Genomic DNA, 20,430 nt, shown 5'->3' on the forward strand with positions numbered 1-20,430 from the left:
ATAATGAATAGCTCCGAATTCTCTCCATCTTATAAGATCTAGTTCAATTTGTGCTAAAAACTTCGACCACTTTTTTTTTATGCTTCTTAAGAATTTTCCCCTCTTTATTGCTAGCATCAACATAAATAGGTACAATTACTAGGGGAGTAGTTGCAGATTGACGGGCACCTCTAGCCATTGCATCAAGTAAGTATTTTCTAATTTCAAGACTGTTTACACCACGAATTTCGAAAACGGGACCTTCATGTTTTGGGGCATCATAATTTTTGAAACTGTAAGGATTTGTAAAAAATTGTTGAATTTTGACGAGTTGTTTATTTAAATAAGATGATTGAGATTCTTCTAACTTGAAGAAAGGATCATTTACTAAGAGTATAAACCCAGGGCGTAGCTTTTTTCTATAGCTTCTACTTCCTCTTATAGGCCTATATTTGTTTTGTATATTATTGACTAATTTTCTTGCATTTTTGTAACCTTTTATGTATAATTGAGGGAAAGCCATAGGGACAACAATCGATTTGGGGCCATTAGCTCTTAGAGAACGAGCTTCCAAATCCTGTGAATGGATGATATAAAGTTTTATTAAATCTTCACTTAGTTTTGTTAGTTCAGCCGAATATTTATTTTTGACTTCTTGTGTACTTTCACGAACCATATCTAGTTGTAATATACTGAAGTCTATATCTGATATAATTGGAGAAATTGCATCTTCAGATATTTCAGATTTGAGGCTCTTAGTAGTTGGTTGTTGTTCACCAGCTAATATTTGCTTGTTCAAATCTTCATTACCCACACGAATAGGTATTACAAGGAATTTAGACATTGAAAGATCAGTATTTGAATGCAAAAACTTTAGTACCATATCGTATACCTTCTGGGCACTTGAATGGGACTGAATTCCTCCAATGTAGCAACTTCCAAAGTTTGATTTAGAGGATTTATTCAGTTTTTTTATATCTCTTGTTGGTATCTGAAGTGCTCCCTTAATACAGAGAGCTAATTGAGCTAAAGGAACAATCATAAGATTCTCTGGAGTCACTTCAACATTCATTTTCAGATATACTGGAGTTTTATAATTTGCAAAATGTTCAATTCCAACTGTACTTTCAGGTATATTGGTTTTTATTACTGGATTCTTTGACAAGACAATTAGAAGGACGCGTCTAGGAGATAGCCGAGAAGATTTATGAAGAGTTTGATGCCATAACATTTTTTGCAGAATATTAAGGCCTCCTATATTTGGAATGTAGGATTGAGGAGAAACTAGAGGTAGTGCTACCCATCTATGGTGTTCTATAGCTTTATTCCAGCCCTTAACAACTGGAAATCGGTCAAAATATAGTGAAGCTACACTATAGACGAAAGTTATTTGTTTCATAAAGGATTTAGCTAGACCTCGATTCATTTTAGATACAGCTTTAATTAAACTCTTTGGATTTATTGCTTTCATCTTTTTTTCATTATTTCCAGGATCTCTGCAGTATAGATTCTTCAATTTAAGTTTCTTTTCAATTTCCAAACAGTCTTTTTCCATAGCCTGATTATAGTCTACAGGAGTTAAGTCCGAATTGAGTTTTAAATAGTCAATATAATCTTGGGAATATAGACTACTTTCGTAGTCACTCACATTATTATTAATATAACCATAAAATGTTCTTTGAAGATTGTCTAATGGAAGTGTAACAAGATTATTGATTTTCTTGGAGGGTTCAGGGACTTTGGAGATATCTAAAATTGGGGAAATTTGCGAAATCCGGTGAAATTTTTGTAGGGGATCTTCATCAGATATGAAAGTATATTCCTCTCTATAAACTGGTTTTTCCATATTTGGAGGTACAGGATTTGCGATAAATTTTTGTTCTGAGGGTAATGATAAAGTTGATAGCTCTGCAATTTGATATAGCTCGTCATCTTGATATTCTGGGGTTTGGAAGAGTAAAATTTCTTCTTTATCAATTGGTAGTTCATCATCTACATAGGACTTCAGCATAATAGTCTTTTTTACTGCTTGATTTCCATTTGGATGAATTGAAACTGGGACCATATGCTCTTTATTTAAGTGATTTTGCAGACGCTTCTTTTGATTCATCAAAGCCTTCTTTCTCTTTTGAGATGGAGTGCTGATTTCCGGATAAGAGGCTCTCCCTTCTAAATTGGGGTTATAGCTCCAGTAGTGATATCCAGGAATTGTAGGAAGCCCTAGCTTATGTCGCCTGTTATTGATATAATCCCTTACTTGCTCTTCATATGGAGAAAGCAGGGGTTTATCAGTATATCTTGGAGGTGGATAAGATCTATTTTTGAGAATGGACTTTGGTGGAGTTACTTGCTTTAAAATTTTTGCTTTATTATCTGGAATTACTACTCCATACTTAAGTCGATCTGTAAATTCTTCTGGAATAATAGATGCAAATTCATCAAATTCTATTCTCTTTATCTTACCTTTTCTTTCTTTTGGTAGTAAGATTTTCTTTCTTTTTTGAGTTCTTTGGTTGACGTTTTTTTCTGTAGGGAAAGAGTCTTCTAATACATTCTCTTCAAAAGATAAATCTAAATCTGAGGCTAATGGAATCCCCAAAATTTTTAGTAAATTTGAAACTGCTTGGTTATAACCTTCAGGCCCTTGCTTGGTAAGTTCTTTTACCATTGCTAGATCCTCAACTGAAATATCAGACAAAAATTTAGACCTTTCCGGATATTCATCACTCAATTTCTTGGAAGCTATATCTCTATTATAATTTTTAAGTTTTGGATCCAGACCCAAAGCAGTTAGCAATGCATCTAAAGCTTGCTTCGGCTTTCCATTTTTTCGAAGCCTTTCAACAGCTAGGATATCCTCCTCATCTAGCTCACCAAGAAGTCTTTTCTTCTTTACTTCTTCTGGGACTCTTAGTGCTTCGAACATTTTTTTCAAAATTTTCCCATCATTCTTTTTTCCTTCTTTTTTAAGCTTCTTAAGTTTTGCTAATATCTGAGGTGTTACAAAGTGTGTAATGGGCTTCGGAATAGGTGTATCATTTTCCAAATCTAGATCTAAGCGATCTAACAACTCATCAAGAGCTTCATGAGGACCTATCAAATCATTTATACGCTTAATATACCTAGCCAGAGAGGGACTAATCGACTCCAGATCATAGGATCTATTATGGTTGTGTTTGCGATTACGTTTTTTTGGGTTACGCTCACTTTTGGAATTACTTCCATCTTTCGGTTTCATCCCTGCTTCTAAAGAACCTAGAATATAATCTAAAGCCTTCTGAATTCCCTCAGGGCCCTCTTTAACATAATCATTGACTTTTTTGATTATATTTGGGCTCAGGCCCAGATCTCTCAGGGCACTGACTTCTTCTGGACTAAGATATTTATACGAATGTTTTCCACCTTTTACTTGATTATTTGACTTTTTCTCAAATTTCTTATTCTTATTTATACTCTTCTGCTTACAAGACTTCTTATTACATGTCTTTTTACCAGCAAATGGCATATTTTTAATTTCTTCAATCACAGCATCCCAATCACTTATATCATTACTTAATTTCTCAGAATAATTTGTTCCATTATTCTCTTCAGTAAAATCGGAAACTAAGGCAGAAGACTCTGAAGGTTCAAATTCAGATGTACACTCGCCTTCTATATCAGATAGTGATCCTGTCTCAAAAGTTTCATCTTTGCCAATACTGTCGAAGTTTATTACTTTATCTAGGTGTAACTTGTCTAACAGAGCTCTTAAAGCTTGAACATCTGCATTTACGGGAGAATTCTCAAAAAGATCTCTTCTAAGCCTTCTGATTTCAGAAAGATCATGATTATCTAATATAATGAGTCTATCCAAATTCCTCATATCCTCCAAAGTTAAAGCTCTTTTGGGAGGCTTCAATCTTGGATCATTTGAAGCCTTTATGAAGGACTTTTTTCTCTTCCTAGATCTTTCTCGTCCAACTTTCTGATCTATATCTAGAATAATCGAAGGATCAAGATCATCCTCAAAGAACCCATAATTGCGTAATCTTGGGTTACTTTGACTCATTTCTTCACTAGAAGCTAACTCAAATTCAGTTTCAATATCTTGGCTTTGTTCACCACTATCTGTAAATTCTGAAAGTTGCTGCTCTTCATCTTCATCTATAGATGATTTGGAGATCTCTGGTCCCAGTTTTTTTTTTCCCTTGTAGATTTTAATTGGAGTATTTCTATATTCTTCTGACAGTCCATCTGCCTCATCCTGAAACCCAATTACTTCTAGAAGTTTTATATTATCTGCATTATCTATAACATCATGATTTTGGCTCAATTGATCATCCCAAAAATTACCAATTGATTCATCATAATACCAAAGAGGACTACTAGGTTTTTTTTTCAATTTATATTTATTAGTAGATTTTTTTCTTGGTTTCTCCAAATTCCGAATTTGTTTGTTGTAATTCCAATCTCTGTTATCTTGTCCATTTATAAACTTCACAGAATCAAAATTATCACCATTTTTTTTTTTGATTTTATTCTTATATTGTTTTACTCCATCCAATAACTCTAAGATTGTACTTTGATCATTTTCGTGATATTCTTTAATTGTGTCTAAAATATCTTCACCCTCACCTTCTAGCACTTTAATTACTTTGGGACTTTGCTTAGATCTTAGCTTACCAAAGGGAGTCCAATTTTTAATTGGATTAAACCCAGAATAGACAGGGGTTTTATCAATTTGAGAGATGCTAAGGGCCGACTCAGAAACATCATCATAGTCATCAAATATAACTCGCCTTTTAGGTCCATCTGAAAAAGAATCTAAAGCTTTTTTCTTAAAGTTCAAGCTTTTATTTTTATTATCTCGTAAATCAAAATTATTGTCACTATATTCAATAAGTTTTATGGGTTCTTCATATTCCTCAGAGTAAACTTCAGAATTTTCTTCATCGATTTCGCTTGATTGCTCTTTAATTAAATCTAGAATAAAAGGCTGCAAGATATTCCCACTAGAGTCCATATATACCTTATCTAACTCACTACGTTCCATCAATCCAACTATTCCAGCTCCAACTTCAGGGTTAAATTCTAAAGCCTTTTCACGATATCTTTCCTCAGGAGTACCATAATACCAAATTGGAAAGTTCCTATTTTCTCTATGTGATCTTTTCTTCTTTGGTTCTAATTTTAATATTTCGTCGGTGTCTTCATATAAATCTTCAAATAAACTTCTTAGATACTTCATAGTCTCCAGATCCCAATCCGAAACTATGTCGCGATTATCCTGAAGTAATTCAGTAATATCTAAGTTATTTGACTTAATCTTCAAAGGTTTGTTATGTCTAGATTTTTTTTTGGATTTAGTAGAGATCCCCCCAAGTTGTTCTATTATTTCTACTAAGGCATTATTTAGCTTTTTATCATCTGGAATTTCAGAATAATACCAATAATTTTCAGGATTCAGTGCAAAATCATTACCTTTGGGTTTATTATTAGTAGGGATAAAATCATCCAATATCTGAATAGGAAGAATAACCTCTGAATCTTTCAAATCTTTGAGCCACGGATATTTGCGTCTTAATTTTGGTAAAACTCCAAGATCTTCTTCTACAATATTATTAGCTAATAACTGCAAAGCTTCTTCACGGTTCAGAGGCTCCATCCAGCTATAGTTCTTAATAGGCCTTAATTTATTTGAGAAACTCTGAAGTTCCCAAGGTGAACTTATTGGTTCATCTAGTCCAAACTTTCCCTTTAACTCAAGAGCTATATCTGATTCAGGGTCAAGCCAAAAATCAAAATTCAAATGTTGTCTAGCAGAAAGTTTAGGTATATTATCAGGAGCTGTCGATGATATTATATCGCCTAAAAGCATAATATCCTCTAATTCTGTGGGAATTTCAGGTCCGAATATTCCACGAATTATGGGTTTTGTAATACCCGATATATGTTCATTACCCCAAATCCCTTGAAGTCTTTTTTCAAGTCCCCATATTGCCTTAAAGTCCTCCTCATCCCAGAAAGTACCTCTCTTGAGTTCCTCCCTCCACTCTTTTTTTAAGTTAAGACGCTCCTCAGGACTAAGTTCCTCCCATCTTACAGCAACTCGTGGTAGCTTACTACGATATAATATTGGAATCTCACCTTCTTCTAATATCTCTAGTAAAGGTTTTCTTGTTCGTTTAATTTCCTCAAAAACTATTTCGGGGCCAAATTTACTTACTAGAGGGATTATTTCTAAAGGATTATCTTTAGAAATTTTCATCCTTCGTATACCTTTCTTTAGCTCTCTAAGTGCTTCTTTATCTAAATCTTCAAATTTGGTTCTTATATAAGGTTTTTTTCTATTTAGTTGTATATGATCGTCCATTTGGCTCATATCAAAACTATATTCGGATTCATCTGTAACATCTCCAATTTGATGGGGTCTCTTTTTTATTAGTGATACTGAATCCGGAGTATCATAAATTTGAGAAGCCCTGTAACGATTTCTCTTATCTTTATTTTGCATATTATAGTCATTTATTTCCTCAGATCCCTCTAAAATTTCATTAGGATATCTCTTCCTTCTTTTTTGTCTCTTTAGACTTGGATATTCTTCTGTAAACTCTATATCTGTTTTAGGCTGCTCACGTCGCTTTCCTTTACCAAATTGAGGATCTTCATAATTTACATTCTCTCCTATTACAATTGGATGATTTGGAGATCTCTTCTTTAAATTTAATTCTTCAGAAACACCAAATTCAGGCTCAAGATTTTCGAGCCTTCTCTGTCTATCCAAATAGGGAAGGATTTCTTCTTTATCTACAATATCTAAATCTTTCAAATTACCACGATGTCTTTTTATCCAATTTCTCTTTTTTTCAGGGGAATATTTATCCCAATTTTCAGGAACACGCATTCGTCTTGGCCTTTTTACTAATCTACCATCTTTTTCCAGAATCTCAATGTCAGATTGAAATGATTTTAAATTATTATGGTCACTAGAATTAGAAAGTTCAGAGATATCTCCTTCAAAGTTCTGTTCTTGAGAATCTTGTTCTTGAGAATCTTGTTCTTGAGAATCTTGTTCTTGAGAACTTTCATCAACAAAATTATATCTAGTACTTTCAGAATCATCTGATTCTTCTACAAATAATACTTTCTCTTTACTGTTTTTCCCAGATTTATACTTCTTTTCTTTTCCTTTGTATTTCTCTTCTGTATATCTATAATCTCTATCACCTTCATCACTTTCTAATGCAAACCTTACTTTTCTATTTTTTTTTCCCTTATCATTGTATATTTCTTTAGGGTTATCCTCCTCAACAAATCTATAAGTTAAATCACTTCCAATATCATCCTTTTCGTTTGCTGGAATTATTTCAGAAGATTGTTCATCTTCTATCCCACCTTCACTCATATTTTCTAGCTCCTCATACATATTATAATCGGGTACACTTTCTTTTTCATCATACAAAATATAACTTTTATCTTTATTGTTTTCAGAGTTCATATCTTGTTCAGAGGATTCTATAAACTTATATTCCTGTTCACTTGGACTTGCTTCGTCAGCTACTTCATAACTCTTAGAGAATTGTCCTTGATTTTCAGATACCTCTGATTCATCTGCAGCTAAATATTCAGTACCTGGTTCACTATCAACTTCTGCAGATAATATTTCTGTAGATTCATTTACTCCACTTATATCAGATGTTTCACCTTCACTTTCATCTACTCCTTCTTGATTATTTTCTTTAATAGAATCCTCTTCTATATTATTAGAAGGTTTGCTCATTACAGTTTTTGATAAGGCTACTGGTAGAACAGCATCTGGTATTTTATATTCCGGAGGAGTTTGAGCTATTGCTACATCTCTATCTGAAACTTTAGCATCTTCAGCTTTCTGTATTTGTTCTTGTTGATTATTCATATCTTTCAAGTCACCTTTACTATTCTCTATATTTTTTATATCACCAGGTACAGTTTGAAAGTGTCTCCACTTTGTTGTATCATCATAAAATCGTTCAAGCATTTCAGTTGTATCCTCAACTCCTTTATCAAAAGTTCTTCCTACACCCATTGAAGATGTCCTGGTAGTAATTCCTGGCCTACTTATTATATTTTTGGACCCTTTTTCTTTTGAGCTAGCATCTTCAAGATATAATAAAAGTAGGGATAAAACTAGCCATAATACTTTATTCATTTTGCTCCTTGCCTTGCCTCCAGGAGTCAAACAAGTGCAATAGGGTTTTGTTATACCTTTTTGTTGCTTATAGTCCTATTTCCCAATCCCAAAGCTTATTTTCTTAATTTATTTTTAGACTTTAAGTAAAAATTCTGTAAATATAGACTAAATCTGTGCACACTATTCACACACAATGCACATGTGTAATATAAAATGATATTTAATCTCTTTGAAATTTTTAAAAGAGTAATTATACTATAAATTAAACAATCTAGTATAAAATAAGCTAAAAATTTTTTGTGGTATAAATGAGGTATATTTTATAAGCTTTTAAATCGTGAAGATATATAATGTTACTTGTGCTTTATCTCAATACACAAGCTAATGGGAGCTTTAGATCTTGTAGCTAAATTCCCATTTTTGAAAGAAATCAAAGAACTTGAAAAATAAAACTTAATGTAGTACTAATACATTAAATTTGTTTACAATACTCTAGCAATTAGGGATGAAAAAAGAAATTCCAAGAACTTTTTGTTAAAGGGACTAGAACATAAAAGATTTGGAATTAGCGCCAAGTGAATACATACGATATTTTAAAGATTACTATATTAGTCAATAGTAAAAGTATTAAACTAAGAATATGTAACTAAAAAATGTTGTCTTGGATAGTTCTAATACTATTTTACTTAAATTACTGTAGTAGGGATAGTTATGCTCAAGTATCAAGTAATACTGAGTGGGATTCACAGAATATTGTACGTCAATCAAATTCTAAAAGCAAAATATATAGGCCATATTTTGGAGATATAGATCTTAACAATCAAATATTAGATGAGCTATATAGAAAAAAAACCCTTTGTGATAATTCTGTACAAAAAACTGGTATCAAATATGGTAAAGAGAATCCTAAAATAAACATAAATGAAGTTGATATTAGTGATAATTCAAGGTTAGATTTACCCAATACTAATTCAGTTAATTTAAAAAAAAATGTCAATAGACAAATAATTTATACACCTGAAATGTCAAATGTCTTAACAAATATTAATATGGCTAGGGATCATTTGGTAAGCACTAAACCAGAGAGTATATTGTATGGAATACCTAGTAGAAGACATAAAGTTCCAGATTTACCAATTTCTTCAATAAACGAAAAAATAGATATGTTCTTTGGATATAATAAACCTGATTATAATACCGCAGTACAATCTTCAAAATATACAGGCCCAAAAATGTTCGATACTTCACCAAAGAGAGAATCACAAGTTGATGATAATAATACTAATAAAAATGATCAACATACTCAAAATAAAAATAAGATTAATAAAAGTAACACTAAATCTATGGACTTTTACACTTTGCCTGTTGATAATAGAAAAATTGATCAACTAGTATATATAATGAATCAGAAGGCTAAAAAAGATACTATAGAGGCTAATCGAGAGAAACTTCTGAGATATAGGGAATTAAACAAAATTGACAAATTTATCCGTGATAAGGCATTGTCATATTTAGAAGCTGAGCAGAAACAATATAATGAAATTTCTCCTACAGATGTAAATTCAATGCAAGGAATTATTGGATCACTTCCTCCAAAAGTTGTTGGTAAAATACCTTTAAGTTTATCACAAGAAAGATTTATAGATAAAGTTCAAGCAGAAATAAAAGAAGCAAATAATAAATACAGCGATAGTGAAGATGTCCGAAATATTCGACAACTTGAAATGCTAGAAGCAAGAAAGAAATACATAACGTCACATTTTCCTAATAGTATTAAATCAAAAGAATTAGTGAATGAAATTATGAATATGGAAAAACAACATGTACCAAAAATACCCAATAATAAAGAGAAAAAAGAAGATGATTTAGATGAAACCAACAAAATAAAAGACCTTAAATATAAAGATAAAATTTTACAAATGAGAGAACTCGATACTATAAATGAGTTGAAATCTAAAGTTAAATCTTCTACACCTTCAAAGACCTCCGTAACTATAGCTAGACTGAAATATACACAACCTAACATATTAAAAAAGGGTAAAGTAACAGTAGATCGCTACAATGGAAAAAATAATAATATAAATACTAGTAGAAATTTTCCAAATAAAAGTACTTCTCTTGTATCAGTTGGAAGACTACGGACACCTACTCCAAGTGTTTCTGCTGAATCTCTGACTCAGAAATTCCGATCCAATATAGAATTTGATAATAATCAAAAAAATAAAATTATAGAGTTACTAAAATCACAAAATTCAAATTTGCAATAAGCCCCAAATGAGTACAAATATAGTCTAATTCAAAGTACTCCAGTAGTGGCTCAAGTAGCTATTAAACAGTCATATGGTAACTCAAGAAGTGATATATTCAGGTGTATACATGCTTCGTAGCCAATACACCCAAATATTCAAAGAAGATCGAACTAAGATTCAATAAAAAAAGATGAACATATATTTATTAAAATATTTAATAAATTCAAGTACTTTTTTTCTAGTATTACTTTGTCTAACTTTTATATTAGTTTGTATGTACTTATAAATATTTTATTATTTAAATAACAGGTTTTTTGGTTATTATGACTATATGCACACAAAAAAAAAAGTTCACACGACTGCTTTATTAATTCTAAAACTTAAAATAATATAAAGATTAGTTCAGAGCTATTACACATCAATGAATAACAAATACTTTATAGTTTTCGGTATATTGCTAATAGTTAAAGAAGTTTACTGTTACAAAACTAATTTAGATACTAAAGATAAATTAGTCCCAGATAAACATAGAAAGAATATAGATTATGATGGAATTGATTCAGTAGAATTTATCTCAAGTGCACAAGTTATATATCCTGTTGAAAACAAGACCATTGGCCCTCCTAGTAGCGAAACAGAGTTTACTATTTCTCTTTTAAAAGCTAATAAATCAGATGAAGAGAAGGCTAAAATGATAATCCTAGATTTTAATGTAATTAATGACTTAAATATAGCATCAATAACAGATATAAAGCTCATGATAACCAGATTTTCTGGATTTAATCCACATGATATTAAAATTACTCTTCTTGATCCTATTCAATCTCTCACTAAAGGAGATACAAGACTATCAGAGGTAAATTCCTATAACTACAAAATAGCTCATCTTAAACAAAAGGAATCAGGGCGTGCAGATATCATAGAACTCAAGAATCTTATATCAGATATTTTAATTGTATATAAACAGTTCAATAGTACAAATTTGAGAATAATGATTGAAGCTATAGGTTCTAATGAATCTTTTGGGATACTTTCAAATATGAAAGATGTAGGACCTGATATTGTGATTCAAACTAAGCTTCCGCCTCATCCTAGATCTAAATGGATCTATACAGTTATCTTTCTTGCTGTTATTTTTGTTGTTGTAGGAGTTATTGTTGCTATTTATATACAAAATAAAAAAAGGAAACAAGCTGATCTAAGCAATCAGCCATTACTCTCAAATAATAACGTATAAAATAACTCCAATATGTTTTAGTTAAAAAATTTACTGAAGAGTCAAATCCTATTGCATGTATCAAATATGCACAACTCTTAATAAATTGCTGTATTTACAGACCGCCAACTATAGGCGGGTAGTTACCTTTCGAGGATTATTTAAGTTTACTTGCAAAGTCTTAGAAAATCCAATATTAGACTTTTTTTTCTTTATAATATTATATTGAAGAAATTCTAAAGTCAGAAATCTTTATTTAAGAGTACATTTTTAATAGGATAGCAAATGAAGCTCCTAAAGGGAGATGTCTTTGTTTTCCTTAACATACACTTTTATCTTTTTGGATACTTCAACGTATTTACTTATTGCCTAGATTCATCTGTACTAGGAAATAATAATAATAAGGTTTATTATGAGAGACATTATAATATTTCTGACTTATCTATATCAGCTTCAGACCGTTCAGAACACTTAAGAGAAGTTATTTATGAACCATCAAATGTTGGATTACTTATTAATGATAAATTAAAATTAGTAGATCTGAGGGAATTTGATAACATCTCAATAATTGGTATTCAATACTTAAAAGTTGATAACTCTATAGATTATAAACAAAGTATATTATTTAATGAGAAAGATTCTCCAATATATCTGCCCTATGAGGGTATGTACGTAAGCTATAACTTGAGCGATTTTTCGAAGTTTATAAAGAGAATTGTTGTAATGAACTTGGAGATACATTTGTCACTAGACAATGGGAATATGACCAAAGTTAATATGAGGAAAAAGGGAAATGTACAACTACAGAAACTAAGCAAAATAAATCCAAATATAAGTATTTTGCTTATTGCAGGATATTTTATGAATGCTGATGATAAATTGGGAAATTTTGTTCCTATATTTAAAGATAATATGACTTTTTCATATGAAAATGCACATAACTATTATGCAAAGTATGGAATCACAGCACTTAGAGATTACCTCACAAATTCATTTAATGACTGGAACTCAACTCTGGAAATGATAAATGTGGATAAACAATTACTAACTCTTTTACTTCTACCTTCTAATGAAACAAAAGTACTATTTGACAACAATGGTACACATATAATTTTACCAAAGTTACTATTGGAAGCTATTCAAACACATGAGGAAGCTAAGGAGATTGGAATAGGAGATACAGAAAGTAAAAAATCAAAAACGGATTCTTTAAAAAAAGCTACTCTTATAAATTTAATATTTTTAATAGTTATAACATGCCCAATAATTATATATATTGCAGGAGGATATTGTGAAGTCGGAAATAAGACTTCATAAACTACACAACACTAATTTGAATAGAACTCATTTATATTTGTAATACCAACATTATTAACAAAGATAAAACACAGAGTACAATAACAAAGTATATAATGTGCTTTATAATGAGGATCTTGATTGAATTATGTAGATCTTGATTATTCACAAATTCATTATGGTAAACATAATAAAGTCAGACATCTCTATATTATTATCTACTTTATAATTTTCTATTTGGCAACTATGATTAACAGAAGCTATTAATTCAATAGTAGGGGTAATATCAGTCACTATTGAAACCATAGTATTTAACTCTTTTGGAGAAAGGAGTAATGTAATAGAATATGGTTTAATTTTTTCAGTAGAATTGATAAATTTTGGCCAGAACTGATCACAATATGCCAAATGAGTTAAATCAATCTTTATCATTTCTTCAACAATCCTAGGTAATTTAACAGGAGAGTAATACGCAGTTTTAGTCAAGTTAATTATTTCATTTGGGAATTAAAATTGATTTTTAGTTGAAACTATTGATGCTTGTATATAACTTTGGTTATTTAAACTTTCTCTTGGGGGTTCTAGTCTTCCACTATATATAGAATAGGCATTAAAATCCAGAACTCTAATATCACCGGAACAGTTATTTACTTTTATTTCTTGATTATTTGCATTTAATGAAATTTCACTATAGTACTTTTTTCTAGTTCGAAATTTTTGATTCAATACTCTGATTTCTGGATTATCTATTATTATTACATCAATAAGCTTAAAATTCATTAATATAGATATCTCACCACTATGACTAGATTCAGAGTGTAATGAGACTGCAGGAAATATATTATTACTACACTTAATTTTCCCTTCATAAACTGGCAGAGATATTAGGGAATACAGAAAGTTTAAAGTCCTAACCATTTGGAGTGCACTTTATATCTCAGAAATAATAAGGTATATTAAATGATGGTTTAAAGACAGTATTATGTAGAATCTTCGAATGGCATATTTGAATTTATAACTTTTAAGGGATTATGTGGGGTCTAAGATCATGAGATTGTCTGAAACCCTAAAAATACTTCTCTCACGCCCAAGACGAAACGAAATTGCATGTATATTATAAGAGGATATATATAAGAATATTTTGAACACAAAGAAACTATGGTCACCACTTCATTAAATCCCACTTTCTAGAATATAATACCCCCCCCCTAAACTATATTGCTAAGAAATTTGCCATTCTATTTAATCAGGAAATCTTTGATGCAAGATTAATATGCCTAGACATGAGAGTATCTAAGGTATCCCTTTTTCTAAAAACTCCAAAATGATATATAATATTCAATACTGCTTTATAAAATATGGAATTCATATTTATTTAATGATATATTACTGTACAAAACATAATAAGAAGTGGAAATCATATACACTATTAGGAATTAATACTGAATTCGATAGAAAATTAGTGATCTAAGATATACCTATAAATAACTTATTTCTTTTCAATTTGTTTAATATTTCCATTCCTCATTATTACTAAATTTTAATAAGATAGGTATCATAACATCAGCTTCTTTAGACATCCTCCAAGTGTTTATCACTTTTGATGAAAAGTCATCTAATAACATTTTAGATAGATCTTTTTTTGATATACATAAAATATATTCATTTTCTTCTATAATAGTATTTGAACTAACTAGCATCTCAACACTTCCTTGTAACATACTTTGCTGCGTTATAGTTGTGCCATTCAAACATTTAACTTCATATAGTTTCTGAAATCAAAAGATAATTTAAAAGAAAAAATTATTGAAGTTCTTTAATACCTTGTTAGGTATAATATAAATTTAAAAAAAACAATAGAATCTATTACTTTCACTACTTACCTCATTCTCCATCACAAAATCTAAACGTGTTGTTGGAAATCTAATTATACCTTTGCAGGGCATCTTTATCATAATATTATCTGTATTTTGGTAACCAATTAATTTATTTTCCTTTGAAATAAAATATTTATATTCTAAATGTAAAGTCGCAAATGGAGAGTTGACTGGCAAAAAAGACCTATTGAAATTTGATTTCAATGAAGTGACATTACTGTATTCTCTATATTTCGTATAGTTAAGATTTAATAGGTCATAATAACCTCTGCTTGAAGCAAATATTAATTGACTACTATTAGTTTTGTTGATATCTGAATAGCAGTTAATTTCAGCAATAAGCTCACCAGTCATAAATACTTGTTTAGGTTTCTTCGCCCATAAAACATATCCACTACATGGCATAGCTACAGGAACTTCAAATATTTCTTCTTCATATAGTGGTGGATTATAATCTTCTAGAACTCTTAAAATAATGTCACCGCGACTTACATTATAATTTACACTAGTATCTATCATTCCATCTTCTTTATGTGCAAGTTTTCTATTCATAAACTCAGTTACTATTCCATTAGCAAAGCTGTATCTCTCAATTATATCACTATTCTTGCAAAATATCCTGTATAAACATGTATTTGCATCGTATTTAAGAGATTTACTAAATATTTGAGAAAATGTTATCAAACCATAACAAGGTGATACAAAAACTCCCCAAATAGATGTAGAATGTGAAACTTTTGTATATATTCTTTCCTTAATACCCTTACCACTATTAATTGTATTGTCAAACTCAGATATAATATAACCAAAATGGTCTATTTGTATAGGTTTACTCATTTTAGAGTACACAATATTAGACCCTTGATGATTATAAGGATTTTTGGGCCATAAATACATACTAGCTTCAGAAGAAAATGGTTCCATTGAATCCCCAACACGCATATTTTTTGAATAAGTTGGAAACATAGAATCATAAAACTCAATTTCACTATGATCTATTGTGCCTTTATTATTTCTTTTTTTCTCTTGGAACCTTGTCAAATCTCTTGCTAATGACAATCTCATAACATTGCTTTCATTTAAAAACTGTAATTCTTCCGTATCCAGAGGAGATATAGATTCATATTTATGAGGTATTAATATTTTATCTTCATATGACCTAAACTTGTTCTTTATCTTCATAATATTACTTTTTAAAATTCCAGGTTTACCAGTTGAATGCAGAATCCTGAAACTAAAAAGAGTAATTATAAGTAGCTCTAAAACTAATTTCACTTTAAAGTTTTGCATCATTAAATAATAAAAACGTTGATATTCTAAAATCCAATTTATTTAAACCAAGGTACTTTGAAATTTCATTATCAAACTATTTGTAATTAAAACCAAAAAAGTCTGATTAGTAACAAGTACAAATTTACTTTGAATATAAAGCTTCAAGAGAAGTAGAATTGGCCTTATGTAATTTCTCATTCAAATGTCTATATCAGATTAATTTTATATCTGACGTAGGAAAATTATTAACTGCAATAGGATAGCTTTGACAAATCTAAGGATACGGAGTGAAAAGATTATTTCTCCAATATCTAAAGAAACTCAGGTTTAAGATAATTAATCAATATGATAAACTGTATATTTACTCTTCAACATCAATGTATAAACTAGAAACTTTATGGAATAGTAATGTTCTACACTACTAATAACAAGACGTCAAATGCGTACATCATGGGAATGTCCCGCAATATCGATTTCAGCCAAATTATAATAAGTGCAGATGGTAAGATTTCTCCAAATAATTCTATATCTAGTGGTATACTCTCTGAACTTAGCCCTCATATACTGTTTGGATGTAAACTCAGAAAACTCTGGTATATTTACTCCACTGAGACCTAAAGCAGCTCACCTTTTAAGACCCAACAAAATTAGGGAAGGAAAGGTTCGAAGTGAAAAGTTGTACAAATATATTCAAAATTATTACAATTCTATAGCTGCATATGTTGTTGCTCTTCACTTGGCACATGATTACTCTTGCATATTTAATTATAAATTTGTAAATTTACCATTTCCTATATTAGTAGATAAAGAGGATGTAAGTTTAATCACTAGAAGTTTTTTTTTTTGAATCTTCATAATAATTCTTTTTCCATTAAAATTTTAGGATATAGGGTGGTTACAATGTATGGATAACAACACTACTATAGAATCAATAGTTCAATCTGTCTGCTATGGTACAGTACAACTACCTTATCCTCTTACATCAGCAGATAACATTTCAATTAGAAATAATGAAGAATTTGTAACTCAAATATGCTTTCCTGTTTTTCCTCCCCATCCAAATGTACCTTTTTATTATCCCAAAATTCCAAATAATCAAGCTCAACTATTTCCAAGTAAATTATTTACTTCAAAGAATATTAAACTTAATAGAGAACAAAGAGCTAGAAATAATAATGTGGAATATCAGATTGTATACTATTTATCTACTGAATACTTAAATAGTGACTGTATGATCAATAGGTTTTTGAACAAGCATTCATTTACAACTACAATGTTTTCTGTATTAGGAATACTAGTATGTACAATAAATTCCTCAGAAGATAATCCTAAAATATTCAGCGAAGTCATCCGTTCTTATTGTGCTGGTATTGGGTTATTTAATATTCACAAGAATTTCAAAGATTTTGCCTTTTTCCCTATAAGTAAAATGGAACCCTTTTTACAGGTATTTTGCATCAAGTCTACTTACAAAGAACTTTCTAAAAGAATTAATACTCCAGATAAATCTATAAGAGATATAATTAGGAATATAAAATAGGACTTCTAATTTATTATATATATTGTTAAATTTGTCTTTTCATCTTTTGTTTTCTTCTTTTCCTAGTGTGTGGTATCAATGAATCTTCATATGACTTTTTCACTGATTTAAGCTTAGAGGTAACAGTTTTTTTTGGATACCTCCTTTTTATCTTCTTTCTTGATGGCCTTATTGATCTAGGCTTTGTAATTGAACTCCGTTTAATTCTCAGTAGTTCATTTGAGTTATGTCTATTATATGCTGTACTAGAATTAAAATATAATGGTTTAGTTATAGTGTTATCTCGATGTACTGAATTTGTAGCTAATATATGAGAAGCTTTCTGATATATTCTATTTTGAAGAACAGGTTGATTTTGTTTATATCCGTTTAAATCTAAAGATTTTTTACATAATATATTTGATAACCTTGTCAAATGATTAGATCCATTTTGGAAGCCCCAAAATAGCATTGAATCATAAATTCTTCTATACTCATATTTATTATTTCCAAAATATAATAAGTTAAATAAAGGACTTAAATATTTAGTAAATTTTTCTATAGCCTGTATAGATGCTGTTTCAGTAGATTTATCTACAGTGTCTAATATAAATTTGGGGTAATACTTATTGCAAGGCTTTGGTTGATTTACTGAAATTTTTCCAGATACCATGGAATTATCCAAATCCTTTAAATATAAAGATGGAGATTCATGTGATTTTTTGATATTTTGATCTAAAAAAGATGAAAATTCTCGAGGTTTTAAGGAATTTTTAACAAATAATTTTACTGAAGGTTTGGTGAAACCTGATTTAGAATGTAGTTTATCAGAAGACTCTATAGATGCTGGTAGATTTTTTATAGCTGATGAGCTTGACAACTCTTTAGGCTTTAACAAAGTATTATACAGTGGATGTTTTCCTAATTCTACAAGCTCTGGAGGAATTTTACTCTCTGATTCTTCTATTAATTTAATCTTATCTAAAGAGTCACTTTTAAATTCTTCAACTGAATGCACTCCAAGTACTAGAGGATCTTTATATAAAAGTTGAACTGATAGTTCTTGAAATATTGGAGAACCCTCTAATAAGGTTACTGATGTTTCGCGACTAGTATTGCCAATTGAATGTTCCAAAGCTTGTGGTAATTGTTCACTAACTTCAATAGGCAATAATTCTTCATAACCAGTTGATTGTGATACTGGTGAAACTTCTGATATATCAACATTATCTGTATTACTTACCTTCTGAGAAATCAAGTTACATTGTAATTTCTTTTTTGAGTCTTCTACTCTTACAAAACATAATTCTTCAAATTTTTTTCTCTCTAAGGTATAAAAAGGTGACTTAATATTTAATGATACTGAAGGTTTAATTATATCTTCATACCATACTCCCTTTTTAGTCAATATTGCCGCAGTATGAAATTCCACTTCGTTCTCTGAAGGAAAGATCTCTTTATTACATTGAGGACATTGAAATATATCTATGCAATTATTACACTCTAAATCACTTAATTTCTTATAAGATAATAAGCGTTGTCTCTTTAAGTCTTCTTCTATTTTTGTTCTAAGTATAACTCGTTGTCTAGCTTTCATCTCTAACTTTTCATCTTCCAGCTTCTCTTCTATAGAAATAAGAGACCTCCTAAAAATAAACTCTTGAAGAATTACTTCAATATCTTTATCATTACCTTCAATGATCTTACTATTTTTTTCTATGCTTGTCACATATATATAATGAATACTTTGCTTTAAACCAGAATATGCAAATATTCCTTTTTGAGAAAGATTCTCAAATAATCTTATAGGTGAATAATATCCCAAACCCTCATAAATATACCAAATTCCCTCATATATAAATATAGCTATTGTCCCAGATCCTAATAATAAATCATCAAATTCACGAACTAAATCTTTTGGTAATTTATCGTCTATGTTAAATTTGTTATTCGGTATAATAAAGTATCTATAAGGACACAAAGTTTGAGCTGAATTATCTACTTCATCCAAAACCATTGGATACATATTACTTAAAGGATTTAATAACTTTAATTGCTCACCAGAAATATATGCATAACTCTTCTGCTGAAGTGTTATCCTTACTCGCCTATAAATTCTTATAGAGTTCACTTCTACATTGTTTTTAATGTATTTATGTGCCTCTATAGAAGCTTTTTTAATACATTGGAAATGATTAACAGCCATATAATATATTTCATTTGTATAAAAATTAGTCAATTTTGTAAATGGAAATATTGAATTATTGTTGCTACCAGTATTTCCATATTCCAAATTATAATTATTAAGTCCATCAAAATTTCCGGATGCTATTACGAAACATCTTAATTTAGATATATAACATACACACATAATACTTAAAATTAAAATGTAACACTTTTGAAACATCTCAATTAAAATATTAACAAACCACTCCAAAACTGTAATGGAAGTATACTTGAATGTACAAGATAAACAAAAATTATCATTCCATGCTTAATATTTTAAGCTACCCTTTCATACCTAAGTAATATATATTCGTTTCTTCAGTAAAAATATAGGGGTTAATAGATCGTTAACCTGGGTAAAACATTTACACCATCTATAACTTAGATCTAATATAACGAATAACGCGCTATAAACTCAAACCGCCTAACGTACTCTAAAATTGAAGTGATAATACTTCATGTATCTCCACAATAACATGCTATTATCGGCTATTACAACCAATAATACTATCAAGTATTAAAAACAAAATTTAGAATTATGTGATATTTGTTTTAAATAGACAAAGTGACAATTTTTTTTTAACTTAAGGTTTAAAGTTTGTTTATCCTATCTATTAATCCTTATCCTGCTCTTGCAATCGATGCTT

At 30.0% G+C, this 20,430-nt stretch overlaps 8 protein-coding genes across 8 annotated transcripts; 4 read left to right on the plus strand and 4 right to left on the minus strand.

The window, feature by feature from the left end:
- Positions 1–43: 43 nt before the first annotated feature.
- Positions 44–8,146, minus strand: cand_016280 (uncharacterized protein; the record flags this gene model as incomplete). Its single annotated transcript, XM_067211862.1, has 1 exon — positions 44–8,146. One exon carries the CDS (start codon positions 8,144–8,146, stop codon positions 44–46), a length of 8,103 nt encoding a protein of 2,700 aa, XP_067069314.1.
- Positions 8,147–8,781: 635 nt separating this feature from the next.
- Positions 8,782–10,395, plus strand: cand_016290 (uncharacterized protein; the record flags this gene model as incomplete). The annotated part of the gene is made up of 1 exon (XM_067211863.1): positions 8,782–10,395. One exon carries the CDS (start codon positions 8,782–8,784, stop codon positions 10,393–10,395), a length of 1,614 nt encoding a protein of 537 aa, XP_067069315.1.
- A 403-nt stretch (positions 10,396–10,798) lies between these two features.
- On the plus strand, positions 10,799–11,614 carry cand_016300 (uncharacterized protein; the record flags this gene model as incomplete). The annotated part of the gene is made up of 1 exon (XM_067211864.1): positions 10,799–11,614. The coding sequence occupies one exon, from the start codon at positions 10,799–10,801 to the stop codon at positions 11,612–11,614; it is 816 nt and encodes a 271-aa protein (XP_067069316.1).
- A 264-nt stretch (positions 11,615–11,878) lies between these two features.
- On the plus strand, positions 11,879–12,910 carry cand_016310 (uncharacterized protein; the record flags this gene model as incomplete). Its single annotated transcript, XM_067211865.1, has 1 exon — positions 11,879–12,910. One exon carries the CDS (start codon positions 11,879–11,881, stop codon positions 12,908–12,910), a length of 1,032 nt encoding a protein of 343 aa, XP_067069317.1.
- Positions 12,911–13,396: 486 nt separating this feature from the next.
- On the minus strand, positions 13,397–13,807 carry cand_016320 (uncharacterized protein; the record flags this gene model as incomplete). Its single annotated transcript, XM_067211866.1, has 1 exon — positions 13,397–13,807. One exon carries the CDS (start codon positions 13,805–13,807, stop codon positions 13,397–13,399), a length of 411 nt encoding a protein of 136 aa, XP_067069318.1.
- Positions 13,808–14,397: 590 nt separating this feature from the next.
- Positions 14,398–16,056, minus strand: cand_016330 (uncharacterized protein; the record flags this gene model as incomplete). The annotated part of the gene is made up of 2 exons (XM_067211867.1): positions 14,398–14,661; positions 14,773–16,056. 2 exons carry the CDS (start codon positions 16,054–16,056, stop codon positions 14,398–14,400), a joined length of 1,548 nt encoding a protein of 515 aa, XP_067069319.1.
- A 481-nt stretch (positions 16,057–16,537) lies between these two features.
- cand_016340 (uncharacterized protein) lies at positions 16,538–17,578 on the plus strand (the record flags this gene model as incomplete). Its single annotated transcript, XM_067211868.1, has 2 exons — positions 16,538–16,852; positions 16,922–17,578. 2 exons carry the CDS (start codon positions 16,538–16,540, stop codon positions 17,576–17,578), a joined length of 972 nt encoding a protein of 323 aa, XP_067069320.1.
- A 25-nt stretch (positions 17,579–17,603) lies between these two features.
- Positions 17,604–19,928, minus strand: cand_016350 (uncharacterized protein; the record flags this gene model as incomplete). Its single annotated transcript, XM_067211869.1, has 1 exon — positions 17,604–19,928. The coding sequence occupies one exon, from the start codon at positions 19,926–19,928 to the stop codon at positions 17,604–17,606; it is 2,325 nt and encodes a 774-aa protein (XP_067069321.1).
- Positions 19,929–20,430: the final 502 nt, after the last annotated feature.

Source organism: Cryptosporidium andersoni (genome assembly GCF_001865355.1).
Source record: "Cryptosporidium andersoni isolate 30847 chromosome Unknown contig_9, whole genome shotgun sequence".
Taxonomy (NCBI): Eukaryota; Apicomplexa; class Conoidasida; order Eucoccidiorida; family Cryptosporidiidae; genus Cryptosporidium; species Cryptosporidium andersoni.